The sequence below is a fragment of the Chroicocephalus ridibundus genome, chromosome 9 (assembly GCF_963924245.1).
Source record: "Chroicocephalus ridibundus chromosome 9, bChrRid1.1, whole genome shotgun sequence".
NCBI lineage: Eukaryota > Metazoa > Chordata > Aves > Charadriiformes > Laridae > Chroicocephalus > Chroicocephalus ridibundus.
Genome location: NC_086292.1, coordinates 19,057,530 through 19,076,557, shown reverse-complemented (window position 1 = coordinate 19,076,557; position 19,028 = coordinate 19,057,530). Strand labels below are relative to the sequence as shown.

The 19,028-nt window shown below is 47.4% G+C and overlaps 1 protein-coding gene across 2 annotated transcripts in view; it reads left to right on the top strand.

Moving 5' to 3' along the window:
- The window catches only part of LOC134520460 (proto-oncogene DBL-like), a 62,238-nt gene that overhangs the window by 18,988 nt on the left and 24,222 nt on the right, over positions 1 to 19,028 (top strand). Inside the window, exons 1-9 of one of the 2 annotated variants that reach the window (XM_063345833.1) lie at positions 2,623 to 2,792; positions 7,564 to 7,683; positions 8,732 to 8,848; positions 11,976 to 12,125; positions 14,779 to 14,903; positions 15,364 to 15,478; positions 15,852 to 15,971; positions 17,152 to 17,343; positions 18,786 to 18,977. In XM_063345833.1, coding sequence (XP_063201903.1) covers positions 2,742 to 2,792; positions 7,564 to 7,683; positions 8,732 to 8,848; positions 11,976 to 12,125; positions 14,779 to 14,903; positions 15,364 to 15,478; positions 15,852 to 15,971; positions 17,152 to 17,343; positions 18,786 to 18,977 — 1,182 coding nt within the window. In that variant the 5' untranslated portion in view covers positions 2,623 to 2,741. Of the gene's footprint in view, positions 1 to 2,622; positions 2,793 to 7,563; positions 7,684 to 8,731; positions 8,849 to 11,975; positions 12,126 to 14,778; positions 14,904 to 15,363; positions 15,479 to 15,851; positions 15,972 to 17,151; positions 17,344 to 18,785; positions 18,978 to 19,028 lie in introns of those variants that run through there. The other variant, XM_063345832.1, reaches the window with a different exon arrangement.

The following is a 19,028-nucleotide window of genomic DNA, read 5'->3' as shown; positions in this document are numbered from 1 at the left end:
ATAGTGGTTCAGATGTGTTTTGTGCCATGTTCTGTGCTTTCACTGGGTGGAGAATTTGGCTTCGTAGATGTTCCTTCTAGACACTGCTTATTAGTGAGAATATATTTTACCTAATTGTCAGGGATTGAAAGTGTTAGGTTCTTAAAACAGGCTTCACAAGCATTTGTATGTGGGCATGGGTGGAAAAGTCTATTTTAAATGCGTATGTATGCCTTCATGTATTTTAAATATCTGTTACACATGTTTGTGTGCTCCCCTTGATTAGATTCTGAACGTATCTCAGAAGTGAGCTTTTTACAACCCAGCGATGCGTTATATCTCATGAAATCAAAGTATGGTGTTACCACAGTGGGTGCAGGTGTGGAAAAGTCATGGATAAGTAGGAGAAAAGTGATAAATGCTTTCCCAACCAGATCATGCCATGAAAATATTCTGGGCTTATTATTATTGCCTTTGTTTCTGCTTATCAAAGGCATTGGTCCATCTGATAGAGAAAATGAAGTAAACGGTACGTACTGAGGGAGAAGGCTCTTCTCTAATTCTGGTTAGACCTGATAAAATTAGATCTTTTGCTGTTTTAAGTATTTACTACTGGTCTGGCTGAACTTGGCATTAAAAATGTCAGAGCGTTGATGGCATTTTGCTGATAGGCGGCCAGTGGAAGGAAGAGAGGGTTAACTTTTTGCAGCGTGTCAGTATGTTGGGCTCTGGTTTTTCTGAATTTTCTATCTGAATTTCCAGGTACAGTTACCATGCCATTAGAGATGCAGCAGCATTTAAAAAGTAGTACTTTAAAGGGATCATCAGAATTCAGTTCGGCTGCCAGCGTTCAAACAGGTGCTGGTACTAAGAGCATCCTTTAAGGATGATGTAGTCGCTTTGCATAGTTTGGAAGTTTCAAATGTGAAAAAAACCCTGTCCTAATTTGTAGCCTCCACACAAGTGTTGTTCATTTGGTGTTTAATAGGAAGATTTAATTATTTTGTGACCTTTGAGCATACGCCCTGTGTGTGTACCTGTGTGCGCTGTGTGTCCACGTAGAGAAGACTTTGCCGGTAGCATCAGGGCTGTCTGTGTGAATAACGTGGAGGTGCTCTGTGCAAAGAGGAATGAGCAGCAGGAAACCTGTGTCCGCTCAATCTTAAGACTTGGGAATCTTGCCTTAAAAACAGGCTCTGGCCCTAAAGGGCTGGCTTTGTGTCCAGGGGGCGTTTGACTGGACTTGCCTTTGTGCAGCTAACACAAAAGATTAAAGCTTGATTTCTCTCCAGTCATAAACCATAACCCATGCTGCAATATTTTGTTTTTTTTACTGATCTTTTTATGATTTTGCAATAAAGAAGTGCAAATAAGCTGAATATGAAATACACAGGGTGGCCTATTTTTCCAGCATGTGTATATGCAATTGCAGCTCTGCGGTGGTGCGTCTGATCCAGAAAAAATGTGTATCAGGCTGTACAGATTTTAGTTTAACTCTTTGTGTCTGTCTGATACACGCTGGTATTACTTGCTCTGGGAAATGAGGCCCTGCTGCCGGGGTCAAGCCTCAGGTTTTGGCAGGAGCATCTCTCCTTACTTCCCTACGAAATCCTAACCAACTTTGAGAAAATTGCAGGTGGGGGTGGTTAAAGGGAAGGGTAGAAGCTCTGAGCCCAGATCTCAAAGGAAGGAGCTTGGCCCCATCTGCAGCATCCTGGCCAGTATCAGCAATAGTGTGGCCAGCAGGACTGGGGCAGTGACTGTCCCCCTGTACTTGGCACTGGTGAGGCCACACCTCGAGAGCTGCGTCCAGTTGTGGGCCCCTCACTACAAGAAAAACATTGAGGTGCTGGAGCATGTCCAGGGAAGGGCAATGGAGCTGGTGAGGGGTCTGGAGCACAAGCCTTGTGAGGAGCGGCTGAGGGAGCTGGGGGTGTTCAGCCTGGAGAAGAGGAGGCTGAGGGGAGACCTTCCAACTACCTGAAAGGAGGGTGTAGCCGGGGGGGTCGGTCTCTTCTCCCAAGGAACAGGCTATAGGATAAGAGGAAATGGTCTCAAATTGTGGCAGGGGAGGTTTAGGATGGATATTAGGAAAAATTTCTTTATGGAAAGGGTTATCGATTGTTGGAACAGGCTGCCCAGGGAGGTGGTGGAGTTGCCACCCCTGGGGGTATTTAAAAGACGGGTAGATGTGGTGCTGTGGGACATGACTGAGGGTCATGACTCATGGCTGGGGCCAGACTCTTTTCAGTGGTGCCCAGCGATAAGACAAGGGGCAACGGGCACAAACTGGAGGAAAAAGTTCTTAACTTTACGAGTGTCAGAGCAGTGGCACAGGCTGCCCAGAGGGGTGGTGGAGTCTCCTCTGGAGACATTCCAAACCCGCCTGGACGTGTTCCTGTGCAACCTGCTGTGGGTGACCCTGCTCTGGCAGGGGGTTGGACTAGATGATCTCCAGAGGTCCCTTCCCACCCCCACCATTCTGTGATGTTGCGATTTTGTGATTCTGTGATATGGTTTAGTGGTGGTTTTGGCAGCGCTGGGTTAACGGTTGGACTCGATGATCTTAAAGGTCCCTTCCAGCCTACCCGATTCTCCGATTCTCTGATTTTTGGCATTCCACCTTAAAAGCGAGCCCGGCGCTGGGGAGGAGAGCGGGGCTGCCAGCCGGGAGCCGCCGGGGCTGCCTGCCTGCGAGCGGGGCGAGCTCGGGGAGCGCGGCGCTTGCCCACCCTGGCCCCGGTGGCGGTGGCGGCGGGGCGATGGCGGAGGCGAGCCCGCGGCGGGGCGGGCGGCGGGCCGGCAGGGATGCGGTAAGGCTCCGGGCCCGCCGTGCTGCAGAGCCCAAGGACGGGGGGATGGATGGATGGAGGGAGGGAGGGAGGGATGGAGGCGGGGGGCCCGCATCGCCGCACCGAGAGGCCTCTTTGTACCAGCGGGGGGAAGATGGGGAGAGCCGGGATTATTGGGAATGTTCGGCCAGAGTGGTTTTAATTGAGCATCACGGGGAGTATTTTTAGTAACATCCTCCGTGCGGGCGTTGGGCATCGCCGTCCTGCAGTGCTGCTTCTGGAAGGCTTCGTTTCTGGCTCTGGCAGAGAGGGGGGCCCGAGGTAGAATTTGGGCACCAGCGATGCTGACAGCATCTTCCGGGGGTTAATTATGCAGACGGCTAAAATAAAGGTAGATAAAGGCGGCGGAGCCCTTTGGAGTTTCATTTTGGCTCAAAGGGTTGTTGTATGACTTCTCCTTTAAGGGACAGCAGAAAGTCATTAACTTCAGCGCCTGTGTAAGGACCACTAGCCTCAATCTCCATCGCTTAGAAACGAACTTATTGGCAGATACTCTTTTTTCATTTATTGATTTCCAACCCCATGAATGTCCCAGTGAACTGCAGGGAAAAATACTCTCTGAAAACTGAATTCCTAAAATTAGGAAAAAAAAAATTATATTAAACGCGTCAGGATGAGATATTCACTAAGAAGGTAGTGGTGCTTTCAATGCATGCCCTTTCTTGTGCTTAATTAGCCCATTTCGTCTGTATTGATTGTATCAGGGCTATCTACATGCTAATAGTTGAGCATGCATTTAAACAAGTTGCTGAACTGGAGCATTAAGGTGTACACATTTGTGTCCTCGGAAGGGGAAGAATGTTCTGAGCAGGGTCTGTGGTCAGTGCGATAGTTAACAGTAGGGAAATGTTGCCAAGTGCCTGAGCTAGTGGAACTGCACCGATAGTTCTCCCTCTTTCCTGCTTTGCTGCAGAGGAATAGCAGAGGGCAAAGGCTTAAAGGCTTCTTTTAGGTGTTTTGTTACGTAAACCCAAGTTTGTCCAATGCTCAAGATTCTTTGTAGTGTTATGAATACATAATACATAAAGCAAGATTAAGGACCTGTTTGTCTTTGCTTTCTTGAATGTATTATGGGGAAGGGCTTTTTCTCCAGCAGTACCTTCACTATCATTAGAGTTCAGTTTGCAGGTAACTTCTCTACACTTCAGCCCTGAGAAGAGCTGGAATTGTAGCAGTAATTAAAAAAGATACAGTCTCTTCAGGAATGTCATCCCTGAGGAATTATTGATCTTTCTATGTGTATATATATAAAAATATATTTTTAATATTTTATCCTTTCTCTTAAGTCTGTAAGAGGGCACAGGACATGGCTTGATTGGTGGATGTCTTTCTGCCAACTTATTTTGTTTTTTCCGTGCTTGAAATGTATCACTTGCAAAGCTGTATTTCTTGGGGTTTTTTTAGCTACTCATAAGTGCTGACCTTGATCTTATATATATAAGATCATCTGAAAAATCCCTGAATGCTTTCTAAACTGAATGGAAATCACATCATCTGTCCTGGAAACCTAGCTACCTCCGAGGTAAAACCTATCAAGGAGCAAAAGGAATACGGTTGTGTGTGTATGGGACATAAAGTTGTATCAAAGAAGAATTTGCCTCTGTGAGTGCCAGGTTATGGTCTCTTCTTGTATGTTGGCATCTTGCGTTGGTGAAACCAAAGCTGTCCAAAGACACCTTTGCTCTCAGAGAGGTGGCTCGCACCTAGTGGCTGTTGCAGTGTAGTTTTGGCAGGGGGCCCTGCGTGCCTCCTGATTGCTGTTCCATCTTCCTGGAGCTGTGGGTTTCCTGCCCAAGGGCTCACAGGAGAAGACATTCAAAATTTGTAGGTTCCCATGGGGCATTATGGTTTGGTGACCGAGGCCCTTCCCCCAGGGAGCCTGCTCTGTGCACGAAGGGTGCATGTCAAGAAGGACTTTACATGTCAAGAAGGTTGCTCAGAAAAGTTGTGGATGCCCCTTCCATGGAGATGTTCAAGGCCAGGCTGGATGGGGCTTTGACCAGCCTGGTCTAGTGGGAGGTGTCCCTGCCTAGGGCAGGGGGGTTGGAACTAGGTGATCTTTAAGGTCCCTCCCAACCCAAACCGTTCTATGATTCTGTGACTTGGAGGAGTAGGAGAGGGCAAAGGCGTCTCATGTCTGCTTGAAGTGCCAAACAGGGTTAAAGGGGACAGAGGACGGAGGGGGATAATCAGATAAGACCAAGGGAAGATGCATCTCTGGGTGGCTGTTCTTCTCAAAGATACTGCTGATGCATTTTTCAGGAGGTGGTCAAAGTAGGAGTCTAAAGTTCAGAGACCAGAATGCACTTTTGTATTTCTGAGCTGAAGACGGTAACTTTTCCCAAACTCTGTGGGATTTTGCCATTGGATTCACCTACAATGGACTCATAACCATGCAGAAGGACCTAAAATTGCATCCTCTGAGCTCCTTTAAAGCACTATAAGACCATTGGCTTCACAAGGCTTTGGTTCAAGTCGGCTTGAGCCATCAACGTCAGGGTGCAGGGCCTGTCTTGGAGCAAAAACATCCTGTCCTTTGGGGTTTGCAGCTCGTGGTGGCTCCTTGGTGATATCTTTGAAACCTTGTTGGGGGATGCTACCCTTGTCCTGTCTGCAGAGAAAAGCCCACTGGGAAATGAGCAGGATGTAAAATGAGGCAAACACAGACTTAAGGGTGGGCGTGAGGGAATGACACATGATGGACTCACAGCTCTGCAGAGACGGGCACGACATTGCCATGAACGCAGACGGACAGGTCTCTTCCTGGGATGTGCCGGAGGATGAAGAGTGTCAAGGACTAGCCAGGTCAGCCAACAGGCCTGGAAAGAGCAATAGCAACGTTTACTGGGTCCAAGGGAGAGCCAGCGTGGTGAGTTGGGGGAGGCAGCCAGCTTCTCTGGGATATGCTGGAGGAGGAGCGTAGAGCTTGCCAGAGACTTTCCAGTGAAATATTAATGCTGTAAATTTTCAGTTCATTGAAAATGTCTCCAAACCTGTGCCAGTTCTGGTGGTGCTTTCCCCAGTGAAGGCTTTTTGCATCCCAGGCAGAGGCTCTTCTCAAAGTGAGGAACCACTCCAGCTCCTTGGAGATACCCAGTAGCCTGTGGATTATTTTCTTTCTAGTAATATGGGAAGCTCAATTTAATAATCCTGAGCAGAGCAGGGTCTCTGAGATAGTGTCTTTTCAGAGCTGCGTCTAGTAGCTGGGTGGTTGGAGGGCCTGCTTGGGGTTGTCTTGCAGGAGAGCTGATCTTCCTTGTAGAGCTAATTAAAGACGCATTGAAGCAGGGAGCTGAACCTGGCTCTCCTGCAGCTTCTCACCCACACTTTCTTGGGCAAGACCTGACTCAGAGCCATGACTCCATGGCCAGGTTTAGACCTGTGGCCCATCTGCAGCTTAGATGGGGTTGGACGTTGGTTCCTTGGGTGTCCCATGGCTGTAGCCATCCCTGTGTGCCTGGGGCTGGCAGCCGTTTTGGAGACGTTGTGTGCTAACCAGGTGCTGTGTAACAGAGGTACAGCTCCCAGGGCCCCGTGCCAGTACAAATGTGTCCGTTATTTAATGGTTTGCTCTTGTTTCTGATGCCAGATCTTTGTCCGTGGCACCATTCTTTGTTGACTTCCAAAGGGTATGAATTTGGCACTTCATTCACATTAATTTCTGTATTTTTTCCTGCTCCTACTTGAAATAGCAGCAGATCGATATATTGAATTTATGTGGCTTATTTGATCCTAAAAGTCGCTGTCCGCCTCTCAGTGGAGTTGTGGGCAATGGAAGCCACAACCTGACCTATCCTACAAAAGAAAACATAGCAAACAAGTTACAACGTGGTTCATGGATGTCAGCTCTCAACTGTGAATCATGGCTTTTTTGACCAACGCTAATGCATGTTTACGGGAGCAGTCTTTGTTTTGAAGGCATAGATTAAGTGCTCTGCAGTGCGAAATACCTAAACACGTTCGTTACTCTCACCTTTGCTATAGACTCTACTATCATCTTTCCTGGAGGATAATGGAGGAGGATAATACAAGGAGAAATATATAGAGAAATGTAACCTGGCCTGGCAGGATCTCAGAGAAAATCATACGTCTTAATTAACTCAATTCTTTGCATCATGCACTTATCCATAATTTAATGATATGACTCCTACTTTCTTAAAAATTCTTTTTCATTCTCAAGCACCCTTTTCACAGATCTATTTAAAAACACACCTGCCAACCATATGCTTGTGGAAAGGCTCCAGCAGCGTAGACAGGAAATTCCAAATTCTTACCACAAATTAAATGTTGCCTGATAATTACCAGGGACAAGAAGAGTACGCTTGATGCAGTTATGGGATGATTAGCGAGTTTGGCAATAAATTCTGCATCCTCAATCTGTCATTCCCCTCAATGTTCCGGCCTTCTGTTCCCTGCTAAATTGTAATTTCATTCCCCAAGTTATAACACTGAACACAATATATAGTATTAAAGTTTATAATAAGGTGGGCGGCTGAAGTCCTGCCTGTTCCAAAGGGCAGAGGAACTGCGCAGTGCTCCTGCAGGTACGTCCCGTATCTCTAAACCACTTCCATTGTCTCCCTCCTCTTTTGAAACTAAGACAAGGCTATCGGGGGCAATCGGAAAAAAAAATACTCAGATCTGAATGATTTCCCCTTTTTTCAAGACATTTAAAAGCCGTTGTTGGACCTGCCACGTCCCCATATTGAATGTCGTCTCTGTTTCCTTGCAGGCATCTTTCCCAGGGAACCTGCACTTGGTGATGGTTCTTCGTCCCACGGGGTTTTTCCAGCGCACCTTCACTGACATTGGATTTCGGTTCAGTCAGGAGGATTTTCTACTCAAGTTACCGGTACGAGTGTGCGGAGGTGGTGTGCCTGGGCGGGATAGGAGGCTGCCCGCACTCCTCAGGTCGGGAAGGTGACACTGTCCCACTCTGCAGGCACCCGTGTGAAGAGTAACCGGAGTGTGTCTGCCAGGAATGCCCTATTTCCACCAAATTTCTCTCCACTAAATTTCTGCTGTAGCATTTTTCACCTCCTTTGTGTGCAGTTTTCTCCCCACAGAGCATGTCCGTGGTGGTGGGTGATGGGCTGCTGCCTCTGGGGAAGATGAAACCATACTCAGAAATTTGTTTAATGGCTGGAAAGTCAAAAGACATGTCTAGTGAAGCTTTTGCTATGAATTCCACCCAAAATCACCATTATGATCTCAGTGTAAACTCCATGCCAACATCATGTTGGTATTTGTTTCTAAAATAGCTACTGAAATGGTTTTGTAGTCTCAAGTCAAAGTTTCCAAGACTTTTAAAGCCACCTTGATTATAGGGCATAATGAGAATAATTAAGAGAAGGGAAATACATTTATGGAATCTAAAGTTGACACAATTACAAACCCACAAAACAAACCAATGTTTTCCTTTAGGAAATAAGATGATTTTCAGAAACTTTGCATTTTTCACCCTAAAATGGTTGTCATTTGCACACGACATGAGTATATATTTCACAAAAACTCATGAGTATATATTTATGTGAAATTGGCCGGTGCTTCATGATGCATTAAAATGTATATATTTTCCCAGAAATACCCTGGGAAAAACCTGCAAAAAGCTGCATTACCTTTGCTTTCAGCTCTGTTCTGCAGTCAGATACTGCAGCATCTCACAGTGCTTTGCATGGAAGGAAGAAAGCACCTGGGAGAACAGTGTTGGCTTACAAAAATGGTCAAATACATCAATGAAAAGCCATGTTAAGCCATAAGCATAAGAAGAAAGCCATGCTGTAGAGCAATATTTAGAGCAAACCCAGTTTTTTGATACATAAAATATTTGTAGGCTCGAACTGTGTGTGTCTTGAGGAGAAGTGATGATCAACCAACTAACGGTGTTGCCTTGGTTGTAGGTTGTGATGCTGAGCTCCGTTAGCGACCTGCTGACATACATTGATGAGCAGCAATTAACCCCGGAGTTTGGAGGCACCCTGGAGTACTGCCACAGCGAGTGGGTCATCTTCAGGACTGTACGTACTGGGTGCCTGGGTGTTGGGGGTCAATTGCAGAAGGTTTTCTGTAAGGCAGCAGGCAACAGGGAGCTGGAAGAAACCCCTGAAGCCAACTGCATTCCCTTGATCAGATGTGCAAAGGAGTCAAGTGGTGTTAGGCACTTGATGGGTTTGTAAGGGAATTGGATGATTAACTCCCTCAGGCTCCTTTTGAAACTGCTCTTGAAAGATCTGTCTTCTTAAGTCTTTATTAAAATTCCCTTACTGGTAGGTACAGAATAGACTTTTTTTTTTAATAACGATTGCTTCATGTGATTAATATGACAAATGTGTTTGGGAACCAGGGCAATCACAGAATCACAGAATGGTGGGGGTTGGAAGGGACCTCTGGAGATCATCTAGTCCAACCCCCTGCCAGAGCAGGGTCACCCACAGCGGTGGCACAGGAACGCGTCCAGGCGGGTTTGGAATGTCTCCAGAGACAGAGACTCCACCACCTCTCTGGGCAGCCTGTGCCAGGGCTCTGCCACCCTCACAGGAAAGAAGTTCCTCCTCGTGTTGAGACGGAACTTCCTATGGTCAAGTTTGTGCCCGTTACCTCTTGTCCTGTCACTGGGCACCACTGAAAAGAGCCTGGCCCCATCCTCCTGACACCCACCCTTTCAGTATTTATAAGCATTGATAAGATCCCCCCTCAGTCGTCTTTTTTCCAGACTGAAAAGATCCAAATTCCTCAGCCTTTCTTCATAAGAGAGGTGTTCCAGTCCCCTTGTTATCTGGGTAGCCCTTTGGTGTCCCCTCTCCAGCAGTTCCCTGTCCTTCTTGAACCGGGGAGCCCAGAACTGGACACAGCACTCCAGATGTGGCCTCCCCAGGGCAGAGCAGAGGGGGAGGATGACCTCCCTCCACCTGCTGGCCACACTCTTCTTGATGCACCCCAGGATGCCATTGGCCTTCTTGGCCACGAGGGCACATTGCTGGCCCATGGTCATCCTGTTGTCCCCCAGGACTCTCAGGTCTCTTACCACCAAGCTGCTTTCCAGCAGGTCACCCCCAACCTGTCCTGGTGCAGGGGGTTATTCCTCCCCAGGTGCCGCACCCTACACTTGCCCTTGTTGAATTTCATAAGGTTTCTCTCAGCCCAACTCTCCAGCCTGTCCAGGTCTCTCTGGATGGGGGCACAGCCTTCTGGTGTGTCAGCCACCCCTCCCCCCCCCGCAGCTTTGTGTCATCAGCAAACGTGCTGAGGGTGCACTCTGTCCCTTCATCCAGGTCATTGATGAACATATTGAGCAGGGCTGGGCCCAGTACTGACCCCTGGGGAACACCACTTGTCACTGACCTCCAACTAGACTCTGTGCCCCTAATCACCACCCTCTGAGCTCTTTCAACCAGTTTTCAGTCCACCCCACTGTCCATTCATCTAACCCACACTTCCTAAGCTTCCCTATGAGCATGCTGTGGGAGACCATGTCTAACGCCTTGCTGAAGTCAAGGTAGACAACATCTACCACCTTCCCCTCATCTATCCATCCAGTCGTGCCATCGTAGAAGGCTATCAGATTAGTCAGACATGATTTCCACTTGGTGAATCCATGTTGACTACTTCTGATAGCTTTCTTTTCCTCCACATGCCTTGAGATGACGCCCAGAACGAGCTGTTCCATCATCTTTCCAGGGATGGAGGTGAGCAATGAGAGAGCAGCAGCGAGATTGCTCTCTGCATACTGACCAAGTGCAGAGAATTCAGAAGATTTCCTTTTATTATTTTTTTTTCATTGCAAAAATTTTCCTTTGATATTAGCAGGGATCAGGCATTTAGTTCCCTTGCTGTGCGTTTCTATGCTTCCTGTACGCTCCTAGTTTTCACTGGGACTTTGTCTGCCGGATTAATAGCGGATTGGATTCCCAGTTACCTTCCCAACAGATCAAAGCACTAACGAATAATGTGCCAGACGTCCTTGTGCCCCTTGTCCTGCAACATCATCCACACCAGCAGATGTGGAGCTCAGTATAAAGGCAAAAGCACAAGACATTGTAGCCGGAATAACTCAAGCCATTGCTTGTGCCACTAACTTTGTGCCAGTTTATGCTTGATGCACTGCTAAGTTAATGTTTTTTGGGGTTTTTTTTTTGAATTTTTGGCTCTTAGTTTTGTTCTTTTGCATGATGTGTTAATGTGATAATGGCATAGCACTCACATTTGGAGACAAAAATGACAAAATGAATGACAAAAAATGTTAATCTAAGGAAAGGATAGTTTCTAGACTGTGGCTGCATATGGTAGATCAGTGTCTGTATGAAAATCTTCTCTCAAAATTCCCTTGTAGTGTGCTTATAAAATATTTCTTGCAATTTCCATGGAAAACACGCACTGCTTAAAGAAAATACAAATGCTATCAGCTACAGTTGAGTTTATAATAGCCGGAGCTGTGAGCGGGGCTGGGAGAGACCCACCTCACCCCATGGGGTGGGATCCATCTGGCGCCCAGAGCTCCCAGTGGCTGCCTGGGATGTGCTGGGGAGGTATCAGCAGCACTCACTTCCATCCCGCTGTCTCCAGTTTGTCACCGGCATGCTGTTTAGCTCCCTCCCTCATCCTCTTCGTGAAGCTGTGGATGAGGTGGCTGTGATGCCAGACTGCCTTGTAACCCACCATTTGGGCTTGCAAAGCTGGAAACATCCATCACGAAGAACCCAAATATATTTCCAAAGCCTTACTGCCTGGAGGTGGTTCCCAGTTAACCAGAGGAGAAAAATAATACAAGAGGGATTACAGGAATATGGGAGATGGATCCTATGGTGGCTTCTGCTATAGACCTCCAATATGTGGTAGGGAAAATCTCAGAGTGCACAAGAACAGGCAGCAGAAAACAAAGCAGGAGGTGTCTCTGCCCAGTACTGTCCTTATTTAGGTCTGTGGAGCCAGTCTGCACCACAGGCCACCTGGCCACACATTGGTGGCCACTAGCTGATGCACTACAGCACACACCAGCTCTGTCTGGGGTGGACATCCCACCCACCCCTCCCAGAACAAGCTGTTGGGCTCCCCTGCAGATCTCAGCCGTGGCTCTTTGTGCACTCTTACTGAGCTGTAGGAACACCCTGAATCCCAAACTTGATTGCAATTATTGTCTCCCACCAGGCAATCGAGAGTTTTGCACTAACCGTGAAGGAAATTGCGCAGATGTTACAATCCTTTGGCACAGAGCTGGCAGAGACTGAGCTACCGGACGACATGTATTCCATCGAGCGCATCCTGGCCCTGCGCACGGAGAAGTACTACCAGCTCAAGGTATGTCCCAGCGGTGGCTCAGCCGCACGTTTCCAGCCCCAGTTTGCGCAGCAAGATGGGATTTCTGGGGTTTGGCTGCCTGTTTGTTTGGTGCCCACACCTCCTTCCCTCCCATGCATGTTGACAGACAAAATAAAACACAGCATGACTATTTCTGTATGTTAGCCTTAGATTTGCCATCCCCTCAAGCAAATTACCCTGCTGGCATCCAGCAAAGCGTCTCAGCTGCCGCCTCCTTGCTGGCTGCGGGAGGTGGCATCTGTGTTGTGCCCCCCCTCAGGGGCTTTGCAGGTCTCACTGGCAGGAGGGTGGGAGGCTTTGTCACCTGTGGGATCCTGCCCTTGGGGGGGTGTCCCTCCGCTTCACCCCCAGGGCCGGAAGAAGCTGCACCCAAAGATGACCAGCGGGCCTGGAGGGGTGGTTTGTCCCCAGGTCCCTCCGCCTGGTGCAGCGTCCCCGAGGGGGGGCTGTGCTGGAGAGCATCCAAGGCAGAGGGTTCCTGCTACAGAGGGTGCCTGATGTGACCCCTGTCTTCGTGTGAGCCTTCATGTTTCATCTTAAACAACACTTGTGTCTTTAATATTTTATTTTTTTTTCCCCCCACCAATTAGTGATTGCGATTACAATTATTACAGGAGTTAGGGGATGCTTTAGTGCAGCCAGCTGCTGCTAGATCCAGCCGTTGGCTTTGCTTCTCCTGAACCTTTCTGGGGGACCGCACAGGCCTGTCCCCAAACCCTCACTTCAGAGACGATTCCCACATTAATAGCTGTGCTGTGAGGCTGAAGAATGAGGTCCTTTCCTTTATGACAGAATTCATTTACATAAGTCAAAGAAGTGTATCTATTTTCATTTATAATCATTTGTCACCCACGTGACAGTGGGTTCCCAGAAGGCTGCCTGTAAGAAATATGCACAATGACATCCAAAGTGTGCTGTGTGTAGGCATAAACGTATGCGCGTATGTGTGGAAAGTCTTATTATAGATACTGCCAGTAGTCCTTTATTTCTTCTTCGAAGGTGAAGCGAGCTGTAGTATAAAACAGCAGCTACATCTATTGCGATACGACCTACTGACTTAAACTTCACGCTTAGGACTGTAGCCAAAGCGTAGGGGGCAAATATCAGCTAAGCAGTGTGGTCCTGTATATAAACCGGTGGGTAATACATGCTTTCCTCTGGGGAGAAATAAAACATATCATGTGTTTTCATTTGCATATAAAGCACAGCAGTGCTCGGTACAAGGCATCTGTTGCTTTTAATGCCCCATCTATTAATTTCAAATATCAAAAGCACTCGTTGGCTTTTGACTGAAATGAAGTCTGTTGGCTGCTTTTTTTTTTTCTTTTGTTCCTTCTAAGTCCGTGAAAGATGAAAGCAGAAGAGAAACCGGGCGCAGATTTTGGTGGCAGCAAGCCACAGGATCCTTGTCTCTCTCATGACAACCCCAGGACTGGTACAGCCGATTCCTGAATTCAAATAATGAGTTGATCAGAATAATTTATGTAGCTGTGATACCAAACAGGAGCAGGTTGCGAACACAATGCAAAAATGACAAATTAATTAAACAGAGTAACTAAGAAATTAACCTCTTTGATATACTGAGTGGGGAAAAAAAATCAAGTTAACGCCTGTTTGACAGTTGAGCTACTTTGTCGTACGTATAATGAAAGGCTTTGAATCACAAGGGGAATGCCAGGCTCTGGGGAGTGAGATGCGAGAGGATGAAACAGCGGCCACCTGCGGTCCAAAGCACGCTGCGTAATTCCTCTTCCTTTTGGATGGGGAGGGGGTTGCCTTGGGGTCACCTTCCGTGATGTTTTAGTGATAGGGATGCAAACCAGCAGTGGACACTTTGTGTCGGGGGGAGGAGAAGCTCCTGTGGCCGTGTCCTCCTGCTCCTGTGCTGCTGCCCTGAAGATGCTGTTATGTTTAGGTTGCTGTGAGCTATCTGGGACAGGCAGACATTTAAGCACAACTGTGCTTTCTGAATCTTTTCCCTAAAGTGGTTTTGCTGTTGTTTCTCTTGCAATAGAAATCTGGCCATCTCCCAGGATGGGCTCTCCCTCCTTCAGGAGTCGGCTCTCCAATGGAGCCATGCAGAGATCTTTCCTTCGGGGCTTCTTCCAACTCAGTTCATCAACCACATGTGTTTTCTCCTACCTTCTCACCTCTGCATTTGGTCTGTTTTTGCTGAAAATAATTGACTGAATGCACCTGTTTGCTTTGGGGCTGAGCTCAACATGGGACAAAGCACCTCAGTTGATGCTAATGAACACACCAAGGGCTCTCACCTGGGTCTCAGTCCCAGCATTGCACCACTATGGGATGCTCTTCCCACAGCCTCCTTTGGTGACCTGGATGGAGAAGCACAGCCTCCAAGCTGCAGAAATAACTTGCTTGAATACATGAAATTTGTAGATAGATATCTAATACAAACCCTCCTGCTCACCAGGAGAGACCTGTGGTAATGCTGTCCTCCTGCCTCTTGAATCAATGTGCAGTACCCAGCATTAAGGGGACTAAAACGTCTGCTGGGGGCCCTGTGGTCTGGTGGTGCCTCATTTCGTAGAGGGGAACTAAGGCAGGGGAAACATGAAAGGGCTTACCTCGCGAAAAGTAGCCTGAATCAGAAACGTTTTGCATTGTACAGGAAGATATTACAGCAGTCACAAAAGAGGGAAACTTGCTTTTGAGCAGTTTTGAAGAGCCTGACGCCGGGGAATGCAGTCAGGACCAGCACTGCGAGAGGCCTGGGGACTGGGAGACTGTGAATCGGTGAGTGCACTGTGTTCCCAGTTTGCCTGATTTTTTGAATGGAAAAACTCAAGGGTTTTAAGTGTAGATGTGCTGTTTAGGTCACCTGTCAAACAGATAAAGACAAAGATACCAGAGTTTTGCTCCAGACCCATCAAATTGCTTTGACCTGCTCTGATTTTCTCCCCCCACTGAGACGATGAGGCTGTGGAGCAGCTGCAGGGTTCTCCCGTGCCAGGCTCCCAGGTATTGTTCAGATAAATGGAGGCAGCAACAACAGCTTCACACAGGTGCTGTTATCTGCAGTGAAGATTTCATTAAAATCCCCCTGAGATCTTCACAAGTCATATATACGCACCCATTGACTTCTCCTGAGAGCTTGGGTCCAGAAGACCTGAATAGGTGATCTCTAGGGCTTGTCCATCTCTGCTTGTCCTCTGTTTGCAAATTGTTCCGATCCTATCCTTTTTCTGTGCTCCAGGTTACTCGGTCAGCTGCGCGAGATGGAGACAGCTTTTGATGGCTTCTGGGAAAAACATCAGTTAAAAATGGAGCAATATCTGCAACTGTGGAAGTTTGAGCAAAGTTTTCAAGAGGTATGATCAGATGCGTTTCTGTTGGCAGAAGGAAGAGTTGGAGATGAAAAGGAGGGGAGAGGAGAGAAGTCATTATGCTTTTTATTTTGAGAGTGTTTAATTTATGCTGCTGTTCCTTGACTCTGGCAGGGCTAGCGAGCCTGGGGAGACCACTGTGCTTCCTCATTCAGAGCTAATTTAGGTATCACTGCCCTGCAGTCGCATAGATTTTGCTGACAGAAGCATCTTTGAATTTAGAAATTAGTTCTTGGACACTAGTTTTATTATTGGATTTAGCAGTCTTTGCTAAAGTGTGATTAATTGTGGTCTGAGAGTGATTTTTTTCTGCCTGTGCTTTGTATCCTTTTGCAGCAGTCTTCTTCTTTGTGTCTAGGTCAAGAATGCCATTGAATTTTTAATGGGTCAGCAAGCGGAGCTGCCCGACACTGGTGACAGCGTCCCCCAAGTAAAACAGAGGCTCAAGGACCTGGGTCACTTTGATGGTATGGCTCAGGTGAGACAATCTTTCACAGAAAGAGGCACTAACGAAACACGAGAGGCGCATTCTGTGTTTGTGGTAGGAGGTGCTTTCTGAAATTGCCTGGTTCTGGTGTAATTTGTTGGTAAGTGGCTGCACAGAAGGATTGATTTCACGTCTTTGCTCTGATCACTCTGAAAGCCAGGAACGAGGTATTTAATTATCATAGTTAAAATAAATTGCTGAGCCACTGTGAAAATCCAGAACAGATAAATGTCTGAACATAGGGGAGGCGTGGGAGTTAATGAGCTGGAAGAAGAATTATTTATATGTGAAGTGCTTTAGCAGTGCTAATAGGCAGAGACTTGTTACCAGGCGCATAGAGAGGCAAAAAAAGTTGCTATCTTGACGTGTCTGTGATTTGAACGTAACATATGGATGAAGACTAAGAGCTGTAGGGGGAAAGAAGAGTGGAAAGAGATGATTCGCAGGAGCCCGACTGAGGATGTGACTTCTGCAAAGGGGTGTACTTGGCACGTGGGCCAGGGTCAGTGGAGAAATCCTGAGGGATCTGGACACAACCCCCAGAGGCTTCTCTGAAAAGAAGAGCCCTATGGGAAAGGTCTGAGCCTTTTTGGCTGTTGGGAAGAAATGTTTGTGGAGGGAGGGAGGGAGGAGGAGCAAAAGGCCAGGCGGACAGGGAGCAACAGGGCAGGGGTCCCAGCAGAAAGCCAATCCTGGAGAAGACGTGACTGTTACACCGACCAAGATGTGCAGAGGAGATGGCATGCTCTTTGCATCAAGCTTTGCTGCAAAGGGCCTGGTTTATTTTCACCATAAACCTTAACTGCTCAAATTCCCTTTCGGACTCTATGAGCATAGTGTGCCTAAACTGGATGTCGGCTGCAGTTTCTTTTAGAGTGCAGCTCCTGGAGACGGCAGCAGTTCATGGCCAGCAGCCGTTCCTGGCATTGCGTGCTTGGTGAAATACTGCTTTCTTCTTCATCCTCCTTTTGGATAGCAAAATTTTTTTTTTTTTCCCCAATGATGGATGCCATTTTATCCTGCGTAAGCCACCCATTCTGGCTGCGCCTAATGGCAGTCATCCCCGTGTGTCCCTGAAACCTGGTAAGATGAGAAAGTGCACGTTGCTATATGTAGATATTTTGGCATTATCTCAGTAACTGTGCAATCCATTCTCTTCCTTTCGCTGAAGGATCTGATAGGGAAGGCTCAGGTGGTGATACTACACGGACACCAGCTAGCAGCGAATCACCACTATGCGCTCAACTTAATCTGCCAGCAATGCAACGAGCTGCGGCACCACTCCGATGTCTTGTCCGATGAGATCAAAAGGAAGCAGATGCGACTGCAGAAGACTTTGGATCTTCATACCCGCCTTCAGCAGGTAGAGTTCAGAGACACCATGCCCTCAGAAGTAGATAGTTAGCTTCTCCATGGGGTTAGCCTCTCCACTGCTTAGCTGGAAGCATCTGAAATTTGCGGTTTTGTTTCATCATTTTATGGTAGGAAAGTGTTCCCCAGAGGCTGGAGGAGTGCTTCACCCCTCACTTAGCTGGCGAAGTTAGCAGATATCTGCTGGTGCTGTGAATAGTCAGCAGAAAGAGGTGGGCATCTCCAGGGGGAAATTCAGAACACCAAAGTTCAGCTGCTCTTGGTCATACTTGTGTGCTGCATCCATACATTAATTGACTTTTGAAGTTTTCATACCCAGTGCAATAGAGGTAACACTTTCAGATCAACTCCAGCCCTTTTTGCTTAGCGATTTATTAAGAATGAACATAGCTGACTGTAAAATAAGGTGACAGATTGGTAGATAGGCGCAGCTGCTGTGTGCTAGCATGGAAGTGGAGTCATGTGGCTCCAAAGCTCTTTGATATCTTAATCAGCATCAAGTATTCATTTAGGGAAATTCACGCTAATTAGGCCAGAAGGCACGCAGCTGTAATAATGCTTGAGGCCATTAAGAGAAGCAGTGAAGGTTGACCCTGTTCCATTTCACTGCTTTTGTGGGAGTAGGGAAGTTGTGTTGTTTTTTTTTTTTTCTTCTCCTTGGGCTCCACTTCAATATTGTGTTAATCTGTGGGGATGGAGGATTCGTTGGCAGCGTCCTCTCCTCTCCTGGGCTCCGTGCAGTCCTGGTCCGTGCTGGTGATCTAGCCCATGGGTCTAGCCCAGCGTGCTCCTGCTCTCCAGGGCCTTCCTTCCCATTCACAGCGCTGGAGGTCCTCGGTTGTTCTTGGCTGCAGCATCTTCTCACGCCTGTGCACACCACAGGGTGCGAGTGCCAACCAAACCCCAGCCTGGTGTTCAGCTATTACCTGTGCGTGTTAAATGTAGAACGTAAAACTGCGATTTGAAATCCTTATTTTTAAAAAAAAAACATGAATGCAATTCCTTTGATCATTCCTTGCAGTGCAGGTCTGCACCGAGCCAGGTGTTTAGCTCAAGAAACCTGCCTGTCTCATCGTAAACTCTGTAGTGCCCCCTTCAGCTTTCTGAGTTGGATAAATGAAGATCTGCTTGTCATTTGGTTCAACTATGCGCTAAATAGTGCTTCTGTGTCAGTTAAACCACTGGTTTTACCCAGGTATAAGTGGGAGCACATCTTGTCTGGGCATGCTGAGGACTGCAGTCACTCTCCAGAAAATATGTGGCCTTTCTGCTTTCTAATCAAAACGCAATAGCTGCTGAGGTCTTCAGGGGAGTACTAATTAGCTCCATGTTGAAAATACAGAGCCAGTAAACGGTCTTCCTGATGGGAACCTTGATTTAGAAGGGGTGCTGCTCATGGTCTCGCTCCTTGTGTTTGCACCCTGCTGTCCCCAGGCTCTGCAGTGCTGCGATGAAGGTGCCTACCTGCTCGCCAACCAGCAGATGGATAAGTGCCAGTCTAAAGAAGGCGCTCAGAAAGCTCTCCAGGACATAGAAAGGTTTCTTGAAAGCTCTTCAGCCTACTTAAACTATGATCCCCAGGCCCTACACTACGATTTTGAGTCGGTCTTAACATCTGAATTAAAGGTAAGCAACCCCTCCGGTTCCTTAACAAGTGAAAAGCAAGATCAGAGGGTG